Source organism: Mesoplodon densirostris, chromosome 6, assembly GCF_025265405.1.
Source record: "Mesoplodon densirostris isolate mMesDen1 chromosome 6, mMesDen1 primary haplotype, whole genome shotgun sequence".
In the NCBI taxonomy this organism is placed as follows: Eukaryota; Metazoa; Chordata; class Mammalia; order Artiodactyla; family Ziphiidae; genus Mesoplodon; species Mesoplodon densirostris.
The window spans coordinates 6,159,045-6,179,310 of record NC_082666.1 but is presented as its reverse complement, the minus strand read 5'-3'; the positions used below and the strand labels follow the sequence as shown (position 1 = coordinate 6,179,310).

Genomic DNA, 20,266 nt, shown 5'->3' with positions numbered 1-20,266 from the left:
CCGCTCCGCGGCATGTGGGATCTTCCCGGACCGGGGCACGAACCCATGTCCCCTGCATCTGCAGGCGGACTCTCAACCACTGCGCCATCAGGGAAGCCCTGGCAGGCGGATTCTCAACCACTGCACCACCAGGGAAGTCCCAAGGTTCTTAACCTTTTAAATTTTTTGCCACGGACAAGAAATTTGGGCATTCTGAAGAAGTTGTCTGTGGACTTCTCAGAGTAATGGTTTTAAGTGCATCAGATAAAATCCTCAGGATTAAGAAGGAAGCTATTTTGGAATGCAGCTATCAAAAAAATTTTTTAAAGAATTTGTGATGTGGTATATGAGCTTCTTTATGAACACATCGGATGATGAGATACAGTGTTTTAACCAACCCCACAATTTCGAACCGATGATATGTACAGATGATGCCTACAGCAACCGTGGAGTGTTATAAAAATCCCTCAATCCCCACAGCTGACAAAGCCACAGGTACTGCTGGTTCTGTGGGAGATCGTTACCTAGATTCATTATGGAAGGAAGAGCTAAATTTCAGTTATAAGTTAGCGAAAAGAAAGACCTCATTTTTTTCCCACTTTAGTTCACAGGCCTGCTGAATTCTGTCCTCAGACCTCAGGTTAAGAAACCCTTTTTTAGGGCTTCTCTGGTGGCGCAGTGGTTGAGAGTCCGCCTGCTGATGCAGGGGACACGGGTTCATGCCCCGGAATGGGAAGATCCCACATGCTGCGGAGCGACTGGGCCGGTGAGCCATGGCCGCGGAGCCTGTGCATCTGGAGCCTGTGCTCCGCAACGGGAGAGGCCACAACAGTGAGAGGCCCGCGTACCGCAAAAAAAAAAAAAAAAGAAAGAAAGAAAGAAACCCTTCTTTATACCAAACTTTTTTTTAAACTGGAAATAACTTTGTTTTAAACTGGAATTTGATATCAAGGTGGTAAGGAAACCCACTATTGCTTGCCTTCAATAAAAGAATTCAAATGAACAGTGACCTTGGGCTTATTATTACATTCTGGCTAGGTACAGGTGCCTGCCCTGAAAGCTTTGAGCCTGAGGCCTTACTTCCTTAATTTAAAAAGTGAAAAAAAAAAAAGTCATAAAGAACCTAGGGGTGGGGCTTCCCTGGTGGCGCAGTGGTTGAGAGTCCGCCTGCCGATGCAGGGGACGCGGGTTCGTGCCCCTGTCCGGGAGGATCCCACATGCCGCGGAGCGGCTGGGCCCGTGAGCCATGGCCGCTGGGCCTGCGCGTCCAGAGCCTGTGCTCCGCAACGGGAGAGGCCACAACAGTGAGAGGCCCGCGTAATGCAAAAAAAAAAAAAAAAAAAAAAAGAACCTAGGGGTAAGACAGGAATAAAGACACAGACCTACTAGAGAATGGACTTGAGGATATGGGGAGGGGGAAGGGTAAGCTGTGACAAAGCGAGAGAGTGGCATGGACATATATACACTACCAAACTTAAAATAGATAGCTAGTGGGAAGCAGCCGCATAACACAGGGAGATCAGCTTGGTGCTTTGTGACCACCTGGCGGGGGGGATAGGGAGGGTTCGGAGGGAGACGCAAGAGGGAAGAGATACGGGAACATATGTATATGTATAGCTGATTCACTTTGTTATAAAGCGGAAACTAACGCACCATTGTAAAGCAATTATGCTCCAATAAAGATGTAAAAAAAAAAAAGTGAGATCACATGTCAGAGAGGCAGTAAAGACAGAGGCTCAGACCACGCTGGGCTGCTGCTAATAATCAGAAGATGCGTCCATAGAGTGCGGCAGAGAACACTCACCTCTCACAGGGTGGTTCAATGTTATTTACCACCAAGGTGTTAAATCCCCCCCACCCCCAATCCAGACATCCCTTATTTGGGGAAGCAAAGTCCACGCTGTAGTCAGACTGGGTGTAAATCTGGCTTCCCCAGTTAGCAGCCAGAGAGGGCCCTGGATAGGTGACTGAGCCTCGGCATCCTCACCGGTGAAACGGTGATAAGAGCAGCCCCTCTTTGGCTAAACAATACGCTGCTCAATAACCAAGAGATCCCTGAAGAAATCAACGAGGGAATAAAATAATACCTAGAGACAAATGACAATGAAAACACGACGACCCAAAACCTATGGGATGCAGCAAAAGCAGTTCTAAGAGGGAAGTTTATAGCAATATAATCCTACCTCAAGAAACAAGAAAAATCTCAGATAACCCATCTAAACTTACACCTAAAGGAACCAGAGAAAGCAGAGCAGCCCCTCTTCTTAGAGCGGCTGTGAGGACCCCATGAGACCAAGCGCACGCATAGCATGAGCGGGGCCCCAGGTAGACGACCCTCAAGGTCTGCCTGCGGAGCTTGTGGAAACCTCGTCACGGTCTCTCTGGGTGCAGGCTGTGGGTGGGTTCCAAGGCCTTTTTCTTTTTCTCTCACGGGTTTCCTTGCAAGATGCTCCAGGGGAAGGGATTCTGGCCCAAACCATTTCCTTCTGCAAGAGACCCACTAAAGCCCCTTGACGTGGGCTCTGTCCAGCCTCCTTGTAGGTCTCCCGGGGGATGGCTTAAATGCCCTTCCAAGGGTGACCCTGGAGAAATGCATCAGGTTCTCGGCCCTGTGGGATTAACACCCTGTGTGGGATGAACAGCAGTGAGGATGATAACTGCGGAGTTATCAGGTGCTTCCAGTCCGCGGAGCGCTTTACACAGCTTGAGCTCAAGGAGTGCTCACCTCAGTGCCCTGAAGAAGCCGTTCAATTCTCTCCAGTCTCCAGATGAGGAAACAAGGGCCCAGAGAGGTGGGTCGTGTGCCCAAGGTCACCCAGCCAGGAAGTGCCCGCATCTGTCTATGCCTGACCCTTCCCACCTAATGAGCTGCCTTGCCTCCCTCCTGACTTAACTGTGGAAGCTCTTTTGGAAGCAGCCCTGGGCTGGGCTTGGGGAGGGAATGTCCAGGGCCCAGGGCAGAGGCCCCTGTCCTGGGAGGTTGGTTGTCCCCTCGCCTTAACCCTCTTCTCTCTGTTTGCAGAATGCCGACGGGAAGCTGACGCTGCAGGAGTTCCAGGAAGGATCCAAGGCGGACCCGTCCATCGTGCAGGCACTGTCCCTCTACGACGGGCTGGTATAGTCCAAGGCCCAGAGCTGAGGTGAGTGGAGGGAGACTTGGGGCCTGGGGTGGGGGAAAGGGGGCAGACCTAGCCTCAGGACACTTGGGGTTGGCAGATAAGTACCTGAGTTTCCCGGAGGGGAATCGGGGTCTGCCCAGTTGGCGCAAAGCTAGTAGGGGAGGCCTAGGAGGCAGGGCCTTCACATCAGCCAGGGCTCCTCTATTTTTGTCATTTTTATATACCCAGATTCAGCCTGAGCGTTTACTTGAATAGAAGTTTCCCTGGGGTGAAAGCACTTTGAAAATCCCAGTTCTCAGCCAGGGCCAGGGGCCTGGGAGAACAGGAGTTTCTCATCTTTTCTCCGTTGGGGTGGCTGAAGACCTCAGCTTCCACTCTCTTGATCAATAGCTCCAGCGTGGTTTCTTTTTTTGCCCCGTTGGATTTCCGTTAAGCATAGGATGATAGCCCACAGAGGCGTCTGTTGCTGGCAGAGAACTGACCCCTATGGTCCTGTCCAGCTACAAACACTCTTTTTTTTTTTTTTTTTTTTTTACTGGCTCTCTCTTTTTTTTTTACATCTTTATTAGAGTATAATTGCTTTACAATGGTGTGTTAGTTTCTGCTTTATGACAAAGTGAATCAGCTATACATATACATATGTCCCCATATCTCCTCCCTCTTGCATCTCCCTCCCTCCCACTCTCCCTATCCCACCCCTCTAGGTGGTCACAAAGCACTGAGCTGATCTCCCTGTGCTATGCGGCTGCTTCCCACTAGCTATCTACTTTACGTTTGGTAGTGTATATATGTCCACGCCACTCTCTCACTTTGTCACAGCTTACCCTTCCCTCTCCCCATATCCTCAAGTCCATTCTCTAGTAGGTCTGTCTTTTTTCCCGTCTTACCCCTAGGTTCTTCATGACCATTGTTTTACAAACACTCTTGTATGTGTCTCCTGGTGGACGGATGATGCATCCTGTTGATATAGATCTAAGAGTAGAATTGCTGGGACATAGAATGAGTGTATATTTAGCTTTAGTAGATACTTCCAGAAGTCTACCAACATGGTTGTACCATCTCCTACTCCCACTTGCGGTGTATGAGAACTCTCATTGCCCCACTTCCTTGCCAGCACTGGGTGTTCTCTGTCTTTTAAAATTTCAGCCGTTTTGGTGGGCGTGTCACGATAGCTTGTTGTAATCTTAATTTGCATCTCACTGATGAGCACTGAAGTTGGGCACCTTGTCATATGTGCATCCTCCGTGTTACCATCACCTTTTGTGCAGTGCTGTCTTAGTTATCTGTTGCTGCACACTGCAGTGCCGCAAAACAGCAGCTGAAAAGAACAAACATCAGGAATTTGGGTACAGCTTTGTTGGGTGCCTTTGGCTCAAGGTCTCTCATGAGGATGCAGCCAAGCTGTCAGGAGGGTGGCCAACCATCCCAGTTTGCCTGGGACTGTCCCAGATTTAGTGCTGAAAGTCCCATGTCCTGGGAAACCCCTCTGTGTTAGGTAAACTGGGATGATCATCAGCTGTTGGCCAGGACTGCGGTCTCATCTGAAGGCTTGGCCAGGGGTGACCCACTTCTAAGCTCACTCATTTGGTTTGGCGGCCTCACCATGTGGCCCTCTGCACAGGGCTGCCTAACAACATGGTGGCTGGCTTCCCGCAGGGTAAGCTGTCTGGGAGGGAGGGAGAGGGAGAACCCAAGATGAAAGCACAGTCTTTTTATAACTTGATCTTTTTTTTTTTTTTTAATAAATTTATTTATCTATTTTGGCTGTGTTGGGTCTTTGTTGCTGTGTACAGGCTTTCTCTAGTTGTGGCAAGTGGGGGCTGTTCTTTGTTCTGCTGCACGGGCTTCTCATTGCAGTGGCTTCTCTTGTTGCGGAGCTCGGGCTCTAGCCACACGGGCTTCAGTAGTTGTGGCAGGCTCAGTAGTTGTGGCACATGGGCTTAGTTGCTCTGAGGCATGTGGGATCTTCCCAGACCAGGGCTCGAACCCGTGTCCCCTGCATTGGCAGGCGGATTCTTATCCACTGCACCACCAGGGAAGCCCTATAACTTGATCTTGAGAAGCAAGATCCCATCACTTCTTTTTTAAGAATGCCTTGGCTACTTTATGCTATTTCTATACAAATTTTAGAATCAACTTATAAATATCTACACACACACACGCTGGGATTTTGAATGGGATTGAGTTGAGTCTACTGTTCAATTTGGGGGAGAATTGGCATCTTTTTAATGTTGAGTCTTCCAATCCATGAAGATGGTATATCTCTCTCTGTGTTTAGGTCTTTAAATTTTTTTCTCTATAACATTTTGCTGTTTTTAGCTAAAAGGTCTTTCACATCTTTTAGTAGATTTATTCCTAAGTATTTGATTTTTTGATGGTGTTTTAAACAGTAATTTTAAAATTGTATTTTCTGTTTTTTTCTGATTTATAGAAATTCAGTTGATTTTTGTTTATTGATCATATACCCATGGTCCTGCTAACTTCATTTATTAAATCTAGGAGTCTGCCTTAGATTCTTTTGGATTGTCTACATTCTAGTTCTTCCTTTCCTATCCCTCTGCCTTTTGTTCCTTTTTCCTGCTTCCTTGCACTGGTTGGGCCTTCCAGTCACATAGAAGTAGTGATGGTGAACATTCTTGTCTCATTCTTGAGAGAAAGCTTTCAATAATTCACCATTAGTTACGATGCTTGTTATAGGTCCTTTGTAGATAGATTTTAGCAGATTTAGAAAGTTTCCTTCTTTTCTAGTTTGGTAGGAGTTATTTGTTTTTTTTAAAAAATCATGAGTGGTATTGAACTTTATCAAAATTTTCTGCATTTATCAAGATGCTCATATGACTTTTCTCTCTTTTTTGTTGTCAATATGATGAATTACACTGATTGATTTTGTGTGTGAATACATTTTATGGATCATCCGTGGATTCCTGTCCACTTAAATACACTACCTTTTTTTTTTCTATTCTTTTTCAAATTAGTCTTCCCATTTAGGTTGTTACATAATATTGAGCAGAGTTCCCTGTGCTATACAGTAGGTCCTTGTTGCTTATCCATTTTTTTTTTTTTTTTTTTTTTCTTTTTGCGGTATGTGGGCCTCTCACTGTTGTGGCCTCTCCCGTTGCGGAGCACAGGCTCCGGATGCGCAGGCCCAGCGGCCATGGCTCACGGGCCCAGCCGCTCCGCAGCATATGGGATCCTCCCAGACCGGGGCACGAACCCGTATCCCCTGCATCGGCAGGCGGACTCTTAACCACTGCGCCACCAGGGAGGCCCGCTTATCCATTTTTTAAAAAAAAAGTTTTTAATAGATCTTTATTGGAGTATAATTGCTTCACAATACTGTGTTAGTTTCTGTTGTACACCAAAGTGAATCAGCCATATGCTTACATATGTCCCCATATCCCCTCCCTCTTGAGCCTCCCTCCCATCCTCCCTATCCCACCCCTCTAGGTCATCGCAAAGCACCGAGCTGATCTCCCTGTGCTATGCTGCTGCTTCCCACCAGCCAACTATTTTACATTCCATAGTGTATATATGTTGATGGTACCCTCACTTCACCCCAGCTTTGCCCTCCAATCCCATGTCCTCAAGTCCATTTTCTATGTCTACCTCTTTATTCCTGCCCTGAAACTAGGTTCATCAGTACCATTTTTTTTTTTTTTTTTAGATTTCATATATATATGTTAGCATACTGTATTTGTTTTTCTCCTTCAATTTGTCACCATTGAGTATGATGCTTGCTGTGGGTTTGTCATATATGGCCTTTATTGTGTTGAGGTAGGTTCCCTCTATTCCCATTTTCTGGAGAGTTTTTATCATAAATCGGTGTTGAATTTTGTTAAAAGCTTTTTCTGCATCTATTGAGATGATCATATGGTTTTTATTCCTTAATTTGTTAATGCGGTGTATCACATTGATTGATTTGCATATATTAAAGAATCCTTGCATCCTGGGATAAATCCCACTTGATCATGGTGTATGATCATTTTAATGTGCTATTGGATTCTGTTTGCTAGTATTTTGTTCAGGAATTTTGCATCTAGGTTCATCAGTGATATTGGTCTATAATTTTCTTTTTTTATGATATCTTTTTCTGGTTTTGGTATCAGGGTGATGGTGGCTTCATAGAATGAATTTGGGAGTGTTTCCCCCTCTGCCATTTTTTGGAAAAGTTTGAGAAGGATGGGTGTTAGCTCTTCTCTAAATGTTTGCTAGAATTCACCTGTGAAGCCATCTGGTCTTGGACTTTTGTTTGTTGGAAGATTTTTAATTACGGTTTCAATTTCATTACTTGTAATAGGTCTGTTTATATTTTCTAATTCTTCCTGGTTCAGTGTTGGAAAGTTGTACCTTTCCAAGAATTTGTCCATTTCTTCGTGGTTGTCCATCTTATTGGCATATAGTTGTTTGTAGTAGTCTCTTATAATCCTTTGTATTTCTGCAGTGTCAGTTGTGATTTCTCCTTTTCATTTCTAATTTTATTGATTTGCGTCTTCTCTCTTTTTTTCTTGATGAGTCTGGCTAAGCGTTTATCAATTTTTTTTTTTTTTTTTTGCTGCATTGAGCCTTCATAGCTGTGTGTGGGCTTTCTCTAGTTGCGGCGAGCGGGGGCTACTCTTTGTTGTAGTGTGCGGGCTTCTCATTGCAGTGGCTTCTGTTGTTGTGGAGCACGGGCTCTAGGCACACGGGCTTCAGTAGTTATGGCTCGCTGGCTTCCGTAGTTGTGGCTCGTGGGCTCTAAAGTGCAGGCTCAGTAGTTGTGGTGCATGGGCTTAGTTGTTCCGTGGCATGTGGGATTTTCCCGGCCCAGGGCTCGAACCTGTGTCCCCTGAATTGGCAGGTGGATTCTTAACCAGTGCGCCACCAGGGAAGCCCCTCCAGCTTTCGTTTGATTTCCATTTGTGTGGCATATCTTTTTCCATCCCTTCACTTTCAGTCTGTATGTGTTCCTAGTCTGAAGTGGGTCTCTTGTAGACAGCATATATATGGGTCTTGTTTTTGTATCCATTCAGCCAGTCTATATCTTTTGGTTACAGCATTTAATCCATTTACATTCAAGGTTATGATCGATATGTATGTTCCTATTACCATTTTCTTAATTGTTTTGGGTTTGTTTTTGTGGGTCTTTTTCTTCTCTTGTGTTTCCCGCTTAGAGAAGTTTCTTCAGCATTTGTTGTAAAGCTGGTTTGGTGGTGCTGAATTCTCTTAGCTTTTTCTTGTCTGAAAAGCTTTTGACTTCTCCATTGAATCTGAATTAGATCCTTGCTGGGTAGAGTAATCTTGGTTGTAGGTTTTTATCTTTCATCACTTTAAGTATATCCTGCCACTCCCTTCTGGCCTGCAGAGTTTCCCCTGAAAAATCAGCTGCTAACCTTATGGGGATTCCTTTGTATGTTATTTTCTGTTTTTCCCTTGCTGCTTTTAATAATTTTTCTTTGAATTTAATTTTTGTTAGTTTGATTAATATGTGTCTTGGTGTGTTTTATCTAGGTTTTATCCTGTATGGGACTCTCTGTGCTTCCTGGACTTGCGTGACTGTTTTCTTTCCCATGTTAGGGAAGTTCTTGACTATAATCTCTTCAAATATTTTCTCAGTCCCTTTCTTTTTCTCTTCTTCTGGGACCCCTATAATTCGAATGTTGGTGCATTTAGTGTTGTCCCAGAGGTCTCTGAGATTGTCTTCCATTCTTTTCATTCTTTTTTCTTTATTCTGCTCCTCAGCAGTTATTTCCACCATTTTGTCTTCCAGCTCACTTATTCGTTCTTCTGCCTCAGTTATTCTGTAATTGATTCCTTCTAGTGTATTTTTCATTTCAGTTATTGTGTTGTTCATCTCTGTTTGTTTGTTCTTTAGTTCTTCTAGATCTTTGTTAAACATTTCATGTATTTTCTCAATCCGTGCCTCCATTCTGTTGCCGAGATTCTGGATCATCTTTGCTACCATTACTCTGAATTCTTTTTCAGGTAGATTGCCTATTTCCTCTTCATTTATTTGGTCTTGTAGGTTTTTACCTTGCTCCTCCATCTATGACATATTTTTTTGCCATCTCATTTTTTTTTTTTTTTTTTTAATGACTGGGATTGTGTTCCTGTCTTACTGGTTGTTTGGCCTGAGGCTTTTAACACTGGGGTTTGTGGCTATTGGGTAGAGCTGGGTCTTGGTGCTGAGATGAGGAATTCCGTGAGACCTCACTCCGATGAATAGTCCCTGGGGTCTGAGGTTCTCTGTTAGTCTAGTGGTTTGGACTTGGAGCTCCTACCGCAGGAGCTTCAGCTGACCTGGGCTTGTGAACCAAGGTCCTGCAAGCTGCCTGGGGTGGCAAAAAAACCCCCACAACAATAACAAAGTAAAAAATAAAATTAGACTAGGAAACTAACAGATATGTTAGGAAGAATATGAAAATAAAAATAGGGATGAATCAACAACTGGAAGATGCATCAGTACCACAATAGTAAAAAAGAAGAGGAGGGAAAAGAAAAACAAAAAAAAAGGTGGGGGAGGGCCTTAGCTGTGGAGGGTGGGGCCTAAGCAAGGGCGAGGTTTGGGTGGTGGGTGGGGCCAATGCTCAGGATCTGGAAAAGGCCCTGGGGGCTGCAGGGGGGTAGAACTTAGGCTCAAGGAACAGAAGGGGCCCAGGCATTCCCCCCACCCCTGGTTTCAGAGTGCAGGGGACCTCACCTGGGAGCCCAGCAGGCTTCCTGGGCTTGAGTGGGTGGGGCAATCACCCTCTGCTCCTCTCCCTCTCCTCCTGGAAGGCACCTCCCACGTGCCTCTCCTATTCTCCCCCCGGCCTCCTTCCTATGCCCCCAAGGACCCACGTGGCCTGGAGGGGGCCTTGGAGGGCAGGGGACTGGCCTGGGAGCTCAGCAGGCTCCCCGGCCAGAGTGGGCTGGGCAATCGCCCTCTGCTCCTCTCCCGCTCCTCCTGATGACCCCTCCCACCTGCCTCTCCTGATCTCTCCAGCCTCCCTCCTATGCCTATTTCATTCTTGTTAAAGGCTGAGTAATATTCCATTGTATATTTGTACCACATCTTCTTTACCCATTCTCTGTCAATGGACATTTAGGTTGTTTCCATGTCTTGGCTATCATAAACAAAGCTGCAATGAACACTGGGGTGCATGATCTTTTTGAACCATGTTTTTCTCTGGATATATGCTCAGGAATGGTATTGCAGGATCATATGATAGCTCTATTTTTAGTTTTTAAAGGAACCTTCATACTGTTCTCCATAGTGGCTGCACCAATTTACATTCCCACCAACAGTGTAGGAGGGTTCCCTTTTCTCCACACCCTCTCCAGCATTTACTGTTTGTGGATTTTTTGATGATAGCCATTCTGATTTACACCGATTGATTTTTGAATGCTAAGCTACCCATGTATGTATGTATCATCAGATTTGATTTGCTGATATTTTGTTTAGGAAGCCTCTTTTGAAGCTTCTAATATTCTTATGTTTTTGCACAAGAAATCCTTTTTCATTGAAGAGACATTAGAAAATATGTTTAAAAAGAAAACCTCCATTAAAAAGTTTATTGAAAAAAACCCTTCATGTATAACCCAGAAATAACCACTGTGAACATTTTGTGTCCAGAATGATTCAGAAAGAATTGAACACTTACAAAAACTTAATACTCAGTAACTAGGTCACATAGGAACATATAATCAAACCAATTTATAAAGGAACTGTGACAGTCATTTCTATAATCTTAAAAATGTTCAGTATGCAGCTCTGGGTCCCACAGTGCATACTGATCTATTGTCTGATTTTTCAGAGTCCCTCTTTTGTGATTTATCACCAATGGCCTCATTGGCAACTATCATATAACAGCTGCTTATTTCCTCCAGGCCATGGAAAAATGGTGCAAACATAAGTTCTTGCTGTATCCCTCCAAGGAAAAGTTGTACAGTGTAATTAATTTCTTTAAGTGTGTGATTCTTTTTGAATTACCCTATTTGTTTTTGTCTTACAGTTTTCTATGAATATATATGTATATATATTTCCTCAACAACGAGTTCATAACCATATGCTGTTGGCTGTGTTTTTTGTTTTTTTGGTTTTTGTTTGTTTGTTTGTTTTTGCGGTACGCAGGCCTCTCACTGTTGTGGCCTCTCCCGTTGTGGAGCACAGGCTCCGGACGTGCAGGCTCAGCGGCCATGGCTCATGGGCCTAGCCGCTCTGTGGCATGTGGGATCTTCCCAGACCGGGGCATGAACCCGCGTCCCCTGCATCGGCAGGCGGACTCTCAACCACTGCACCACCAGGGAAGCCCTGTTTGTTTGTTTGTTTTATTATTATTATTATTATTATTTTTGCTGTACGTGGGCCTCTCACTGTTGTGACCTCTCCCGTTGCGGAGCACAGGCTCTGGACGTGCAGGCTCAGCGGCCATGGCTCACGGGCCCAGCCGCTCCGCGGCATGTGGGATCCTCCCGGACCGGGGCACGAACCCGTGTCCCCTGCATCGGCAGGCGGACTCTCAACCACTGCGCCACCAGGGAAGCCCTGTTAGTTTGTTTTTTAAAGGAACAACTTGTAGGAAACATTTATTTTTTCTTTTGGAGACTCAACACTAAGAAAAGAGATTTTTATTGTGTTTTACCCAACTTGGCTTCACATCCTGTTGTGTCTACACTGGCTTTCCTTAACACAATTTATGTAGACATATATCTTACCCTCACCAGCAACATGTCGGCCAACACGACGTAACTTTATTTCCATGACAAGGTTTTCAGGGTGCCAAGATCCCCTTTTCTATAGCTCTTCCCGAAAATTGCCATATACCATGTTTCTCAGGACTTCCTAGAGCCTGCCTGATAGTAATTATATCCAATTTGTGTTCCATTGTTTTTGTGATTTATTTGCCTTCTCAGATTCCTAATGGATCATAATTCTTAGATAAATTACGGTTATATAATTCACTGAATTATTCAGGAACTGAGATCGTGCATATTTTTCACGTCACTAAATGTTGCTCGAGATCATCATTTTTAATAGCTGCATAGTATACCGTTTATGGCTGGACCATACCTTAACCAGTCTTATGGTGTGGGACACTTAGGTTGTTGGAAACTTGAGAGTGGATTAAAACAATTTTTATTAAGGGAACATTCTCATGCAATAGTGGAGAGAATATGTAACTCTGTGTACCCATCTCCCAGCTTCAGAATCACCGATTCACAGCAATCTTGTGCCATCTTTACCCTCCCACACACACCCCCTGATACTGGGTTTGTTTTTTGTTTTTGTTTTTTTTTTTTCAGTATGCGGACCTCTCCCTGTTGTGGCCTCCCCCGCTGCGGAGCACAGGCTCCGGATGCGCAGGCTCAGCGGCCATGGCTCACGGGCCCAGCCACTCTGCGGCATGTGGGATCTTCCCAGACCAGGGCACGAACCCGTGTCCCCTGCATTGGCAGGCGGACTCTCAACCGCTGCGCCACTAGGGAAGCCCCACTGGGTTGTTTTGAAGCAAATTCAAGACATCGTATCATTTCATACATAAATATTTCAAAATGTATTTCTAAAAGATAACGATTCTTTAAAAAAAGAATCCATAATACCCCAAAAATCAATAATTCCTTAATACGCTCTCATCAGCACTTACATTCCACTTTCCTGTTGTCTCACAATTTTTTTCACTTTGTTTATTGGAATCTGAATCAAGTCCATAGATAGCAAGTGGTTGATAGGTCTACGTTTATTTTAATCTCTACGTTTCCCCCCCTCCCTTTTCCTTCTTGCTATTTGCTGAGAAGAGCATTCTGTACGGTGCCCCACGGTACTGTTAACAGGCTCTTCTCTTTCTTGTTCTTCCTGGAAATGGCAGTTAGATCTGCAGGCTGGCTTGGCATTGGGTTTGGGCCACTTTGGGCGAGAACACCTCATGAGCGGGGTTGTGTGTGTGTGGCAGGTGCACATGACCTCGGTGACATCAGCCGCTGTTGCTGATCGCCACCCCCGTCCATTCATTCATTACATGGTGCGAAATGGTGACGTCCTAAAGTCGTCTTTCCTTCTTCGTCATTGGCTAGATTACTTTTACAAAGGGAAACTTCCCCTCATCCACTCGTTGGTGACCTTGAGGCTTGGTTTTCATAGGGAAGGCATGATGGGTACTTGATTCTTTATCAGTTTTCAAAACAAGTTGGATTTCTAAAATCCTTAGAGGTGACCAATGAAGTTTTAAAAAAATATATGTGTAACTGTGAATTTAGGGATTTAAATGCATTGGGTGAGTTTCATCATGTTTGCAGTTCTTTCTTTTTTTCTTTTTTTTACATTTTTTTGGGCCACGCCGCACAGCTTATGGGATTTTAGTTCTCCAACCATGGATCGAACCCCAGGCCTTGGCAGTGAGAGCTTGGAGTCCTAACCACTGGACCGCCAGGGGATTCCCTTAACTAGCAGATACAATAATGCAAGTCACAGGGGTTCACAGATCACCGCGGAAGGCAAAGCATGTGATTGGAGACCCAGCTGAACCTCCAGGGGCTGGCAGGGGACCTGGAAGGCTGAGAGGACCCAGGCCTCTCCCTTGGGTGCTCTGGCCTTTCTCTGGGTGGTTGCTCCATACTCTCTCTCCCTCGGCACCTGCACCATAATGGCCCCCCCAATTCTGGTCCTGCAGGGCCTTCCTACTCCCCCAGGGCCACCTCCACATAGATTCGGATTGGCCCAGATAATGTTTTTAAGTCATCTCCCCAAATTGGGAAAATGACCCCTTTGTATCAGACACCTACACCTGTCCAGTGGGGAGTGGGGACGTGAGATTTAAACACAGGGGTGGAGCAGGTTATGGGAAGGATCTTTGGATGGCACAGACAGTAACAGACATAACTGTCCCCCAGGCTGCTGCTTTTTTAAAAAATGTATTGAAGTGAAATTCACATAACATAAAATTAACTATCTTAAGTGAACAATTCAGTGACATTTAGTACATTCTAGACCCTTTGCCTCATTCCAAGATAAAGCTCCATATCCCTTAAGCAGTTTCTCTCCCACCCCCACCCCTCACTGTGCCTCTGGCAACCATACTTTGCTTTCTGTCTCTATTCTGGATGTTTCATATAAATGGAATCATTTACTATGTGACCTTTTTTTAAAAAAAATTAAATTTATTTATTTATTTCGTTAGTTAGTTAGTTTTGGCTGCGTTGGGTCTTCGTTGCTGCGTGTGGGCTTTCTCTAGTTGCGGCGAGCAGGGGCTACTCTTCGTTGCAGTGCACGGGCTTCTCATTGCGGTGGCTTCTCTTGTTGCAGAGCACAGGCTCTAGGCGTGCGGGCTTCAGTAGTTGTGGCTCTTGGGCTCTAGAGCGCAGGCTCAGTAGTTGTGGCTCACGGGCTTAGTTGCTCCGTGGCATGTGGGATCTTCCCAGACCAGGACTTGAACCCGTGTCCCCTGCATTGGCAGGCTGATTCTTAACCACTGTGCCACCAGGGAAACCCTATGTGACCTTTTATGTCTGGTTCTTTCACTTAGCGTCATGTGGTCAAGTTTCATCTGTGTTGGGGCATGTACCAGTACTTCATTCGTTTGTATGGCTGAATAGTATTCCACTGTGTGGTTAGATCACATTTGTTTATCCATTCATCCATTGATGGACATCTGGGTCATTTCCACCTTTTGGCAGTTGTGAATTATGGTGCTATGAACATTGGTGTACATGGATTTGAGTACCTATTTTCCAGTTTTTAGAGTACATCCCTGGGGTGCAATAGCTGGGTCATATAGTAAGTATGTTTAATTTTCTGAGGAACTGCCAAACTTTTCCACAGTAGCTGTGTCATTTTATATTCCTCCCAGCCATGGTCGAGGGTTCCAATTTCTTCACACCCTCACCAACACTTGCTGGTTTCAGGTTTTATCCTAGTGGGTGCGAAGTGGTGTCTCATTGTGGTTTTTTGTTTGTTTGTTTGTTTTTGCGGTACGCAGGCCTCTCACTGCTGTGGCCTCTCCCGTTGTGGAGCACAGGCTCCGGACGCGCAGGCTCAGTGGCCATGGCTCACGGGCCCAGCGGCTCCGCGGCATGTGGGATCTTCCCGGACTGGGGCACGAACCCGTGTCCCCTGCATTGGCAGGCAGACTCTCAACCACTGCGCCATCAGGGAAGCCCCTCATTGTGGTTTTGATTTGTGTTTCCCTGATGACTAATTCTGTTGAGCATCTTTTCATGTGATTATTGGCCATTGCACACATTGTTCTTTTTTTTTTTTTTTTTTTTTGGCGGTACGCGGGCCTCTCACTGTTGTGGCCTCTCCCGTTGTGGAGCACAGGCTCTGGACGCGCAGGCTCAGCGGCCATGGCTCATGGGCACAGCCACTCCGCGGCATGTGGGATCTTCCCGGACCGGGGCACGAACCCATATCCCCTGCATCGGCAGGCGGACTCTCAACCACTGCGCCAACAGGGAAGCCCGCACACATTGTTCTTAATGGTTGCAAACTTTTTTGTCCTATGGCTCTGTCCTTATTTATCCAACCTGTCCCCTGATAGTGGACACTGAGGTTGCTTCCTCCCTTTTAATTTTGCTATTACAGATGATACTGTCATAAACATTTATTTCTGTCTTTTTAACTTATTTTTTACTGAAGTATAGTTGATTTACAATGTCATGTTAATTTCTGCTGTACAGCAAAGTGATTCAGATACATATTTCTTTTTATGTACATTCTTTTTCATATTCTTTTCCATTATGGTTTATCCCAGGACATTGAATATAGTTCCCTGGGCTATACAGTAGGACCTTGTTGTTTATCCATTCTATATGTAATAATTTGCATCTACTAACCCCAAACTCCCAGTCCATCCCTCCCCCACCCCCCATAAACATTTCTTAAGGATAAATACTAAGCACCAAATGTGTGGATCGGAGGACATGCACATTTTTAGGACTTGTGACGTATAATGCCACCTGGCCCTCTAGTTGACTGTAGCCTGCTCTGTGTCCCTGGCAGCCAGCTCTGAACCCGCCCCGCCTGCCTGTGTCTTCCAGATGCCTGGGAACCACTCACCTCCTCCCGTGCCATGAGGCCACCTCCGCCCCGACACCACCACCCTCATGTGTCCACCCAGCCTTTCTCCGCATCCACGCCCCGCCGGGCTGCCCTGGAACCGTGAGGCCCGGCTCTCCTCCACCCGCCCCGCACCCACCCGCCGCCTGAAGCCACCGGCTCCAATTGCCACCAACTTCTGCTTGTCCAGAAAACGACAGTACGGACGGGAAAAGGCTCCAGCCCTCTGCAAAACCAAGGACTTGGCTGCTTCGCAGGCGGCCTCGCGGTCCCTCCTGGCTCTCCTGCGTGTGTGCTTTCGTTCTCTATTTCAAACAGACATTGAAAAAGAAAAAAAAACCTACCTTCTGTCCTAGAAGATTCAGACGGACAGATGGGGAGAAGGCCTCGGGGACGTCAAAGAACTCTGACTCCTGCCTTGACCTTGGCAGCGGGAGAGGCCACGGGAGTCACGGCCTCGGCCACGGGGGGTCGGGGCGTGGGGGGGCCTGCCTGCCCGTCGTGATTTGGCGCCTCATCCTCGAGCAGCAAGACCACCTGCGCGGCTAGGATGATTCATTACAATGTTGATGATTTTTTTTGTGATAACAGTATTGTGGTTTTTGTGGGGAAAGTGAGGGGTTTTTTTATATACATATATAATTGATACCTTTTATTTATTGGTGGGTAACCGTTGCTTTTGCCTCGTGTGTCTGACGCTCCCAGGGATGCGGGGCCCACCGTTTACACGTGCGCGCCCTCGCCCACCTGCCCAGGCGCTTGGGAGGATGGTGGCCTGCAGCGGCCAAGAAGCCAAAATTTTTTTTTTTTTTTTTTCTTCAGATACTGTGCTCGATGTTTGGAGAGGGGAAAGGTGGGCTTCTTAAATGGCTAATGCACTGTTGCCTCCAGCTTGAATGCCTCCCTCCTGGATCTCTTTTCTCTGCTCCCAGTTCACACATCTCTCGGTCCTGTATCCTCCTCTGGGTCCATAACCTGTTTTCTGAGGACAAACAGGGGACATCTTCCGGTTTCTCAGTTCTTGCTTTGGTGTTCGCAGTGCCATGGGGAGTGGTGAGGCTTGTGCTGAGACTGGGAGTCAGGAAGGGGCGGGGGTGGGCCGAGAACCTAAGGAGAGAAGGAGGAGGGAGTGAGCAGGTGTAAAGTCTGCGTCTCCCTCCTTGGTGGGTTTTGAGAATAGCCGCTCACCCGGCTTTCCTGCCTTCCTGTCTGCCTCGTCCAGCGGACCACAGTATCTTTCCCTCTTTTAGCTGAAAGGCCGGAAGGGAGAGGGGGAGAGAGAAGGGTCACAGGCAATCCCATTCAGGTAGCTTCTTGGGCTGTGGCCCACATGTGCTCACAGGAAGCTTCTAGCTCTGCCTGCCACTGAGACAGGGCAGGCCCACAACTGTCACCAGGAAAGTCAGATGACCTTGGACCAGAAGGCAGGATCCTGAGGCTGGCCCTTGCTCCGTGACTGTGGGCTCCCACGCCCTCTGTGGGCCCCACCTCCCCCTGCTGCAGAGCCGGGAGGCCTTCGTGCTGATGCTGTCTAATTCTAAGCTTGGGTTTCCTGCAGTTGGTGATTCTGCGGTCTGGGTCTAAGTTTACAGACCCCAGCAGACACGGGGACTGCCTGAGTCACTATTTGTCTCTTAGCACAGTCTTCAGGGACACGGCAGCCACTGTTCGTGGTGTGTGCGTTCGGATGACACACCCTGTCCCTCCCCACAGAGCTTCCTGGTCCCTCCTGGACTCTTGAGCTATCTTTCAGGCCCAGAACTAGTCCTCACCCAGGGAAGGCTTCTGGGTGAGAAGCAGCCTCCCAGACTGTTTAGGGCCAGGCCAGAATCGAGAATCCTTGCTTCTTCTTTGCGAAGTCAGCAGCCTATCACCTCCTGACTTATCCCGGCCAGCAGAGGGGAGGAGCTGACCCTCGGCCCCCGCTTTAAATTGCCCTTGGCGTCCACTTTGCGCTTTCCCAGGAGGCCAGAGCTTCTCCTTCTCTTTAACTCTCACAGCAGACGCCCCGCCAGAGAGCGGCTCTGCCAGCGTGGGACTTGCGTGTCCGCTCCTGCAGGCTGGACCGCTTGGCCAGCCCCTGTCTCTCCCTCCTTGCATTTGCCAGCCCTCTGGCTGCCCTCTCCCTCCACTGGAAGCCCCCCAGATCCTGCGGGGATAGGAGCGGTAGTTCCATTTTCGCGGGTGACTTTGAAGCTTGGGCTCTTCGAGGCCCCTGCGGTCACCTTCCTGCTCAGGCCACTGGCCTAGGAGGCCCAGTACTCACCACCAAATCCTGCAGTTCCTCAGCCTGGCTCTGACCTAGGACCCTAGGGCAGCAGGTGAACTTGGTGGCTTGGGGCTGGAGATGGGGAGAGCGGGGCCTTTCCCCAGGTCAAATGATTTCTCTGGCCTGCACCTAAGCCTCGATTTACCTCTCTGATCCACTGGGCAGGAGCTTTTGTGCAGCCTGTCCTGGAGCATCACGGGAAAGGGCTTGTGGCTAAGAATTATCCAAGGTTAAGCATGTGGGTCCCGCCCGCTGAAACATTGATTCCTAGGAGTCTAGGGAGATGTGTGTGCAAGGCTTTCCTCCCACCTCCTCACCGTTAGGCCTTTTGGTTTGGAGCTACGCGTGTGGCTTTTGACCTTAGCAGGCGGTACTGTGGACCCATGCCCCAGGCACACCTTGGGTCCTTGCCCAGAGACAGTCCAGAGCTGCTGGAAGGGCCACGCTTCTTCCTGGCAGGGTGCTAGACACTGGCCATTTTTGCCCGAGGTTGCGGGCAGGGACAATTCTGTCCCGTCCTCTCACCAGGCCTCTAGCTGCAGCACTCTCGGAACCCTGAGCAGCCCTTGGGCCTCTCTCCCCAGCACCGTTTCCCACCCGAGGCCCAGCCCCATCAACTGCTGCTCTCTGGGACTTCCAGACCAGCCAGAAGCCAGGCTCTTAGCCCTTGCTCCCCAGCCCAGGGGCAGGGGCCAGCCTCGGGCAGTCCGTCTGCAGCAGCCCTGGCCTCTTCCTCATAGAATCCGCTCCCCACTCTGCGTCGATGGTACTTAGGAGAACGTCATGAGTTTCCAGTATTTAACCAGGCAACGTTTAGAATAATGTCAAGGCAGATGTGTGTCCTCCTCTTCCCCTGAAATGCTTTTCATTTTGACAGCCAACTTCCTAGATGACAGATGCATCTGGGCTTTCGGGGACCCTGTCTCTTCTCTAGGGGGTTGGGGTGTGGGGTTCCTGGGTCCCTTGGGAAGATGCAGCCTCTCCCTGGGGAAAGCCCCACTGCTCACCTAGTGGAAAGCTACCCGGTTCCCAGTGGTTTCAGCTTCTAAGGGATTGAGGGGAACGCGCGAGCGCCCCCTCGTGGCAATGGTCAGTAAAGGCATTTGGGGGACCTGACCAGACAAATAGGTGATTTGAGAGGGAGGCGGCAGATGGGGAGGCGAGGGGGGGGCGCGCTATGATTTCACCCAGGCCCTGGGCTTCCAGCACCACCTTATTGGCAGCATGTCTCCCAGACGCCCTTCTTCTAGGTCTACCCCAGAGATAGCAAGTGAATCAGCATAAGGGCACTGTAATGGGAAGCCTTGCCCCCTGACCTTTTTTAATATCTGCGGAATAAACCCAATGGTTGATTTTTGAATGAATAAAAGGCTTTTGTTGAATACACAGCTGGTCCCATCTTCTGTCTTGGCATCTAGGCCTCTCAGTCTTTGTCTGCTCCCCATGATTGGGACAAACGCAGAATCCCCTCCACCTCCACCCCGACTGCCCCCTGCCCAGGCTGTACATTTCTGTTTTCCATGTGTCTTTGCCTTGACCCATGGCCCCAAGGAGGGCCACAGGCTCCCAGTCTGACTCAGTGACCAGCTTCCTTCGGGACTCCGGGCAAGTCACTTCTCACTGGGACTCAGTTTCTCCATCCGTCAGATGGGAGTGAGTCTCTGCTCAGTCCATGTCACAGGGCCATTGTGGGGAGCAGCCATGAGCGGAATCATCAGAGCCTTGGCCGAGGTGAAAGGCCAGTGGGAGTCTGAATCGTCATGGTGCCCCCCGCCCAGAGCCTGCAGCTTTGGAAAGGAATTTGGGCAACTCTTACCAAAAAAAAAAAAAAAAGCAATGTTTCCTGGGTGGTGATTTTCTTTGTTTGCCTTCCCAATCCCTCTGAGCCTC

General features: G+C 47.7%; 1 protein-coding gene across 2 annotated transcripts in view; it reads left to right on the top strand.

Moving 5' to 3' along the window:
• NCS1 (neuronal calcium sensor 1) overlaps positions 1 to 19,760 on the top strand; it is a 61,682-nt gene extending 41,922 nt beyond the window's left edge. The window contains exons 7-8 of one of the 2 annotated variants that reach the window (XM_060100942.1): positions 3,002 to 3,119; positions 16,089 to 19,760. In XM_060100942.1, the coding sequence (XP_059956925.1) occupies positions 3,002 to 3,100 (99 nt within the window). In that variant the 3' untranslated portion in view covers positions 3,101 to 3,119; positions 16,089 to 19,760. Of the gene's footprint in view, positions 1 to 3,001; positions 3,120 to 16,050 lie in introns of both variants that reach the window. The other variant, XM_060100943.1, reaches the window with a different exon arrangement.
• The last annotated feature ends 506 nt before the right edge of the window (positions 19,761 to 20,266 follow it).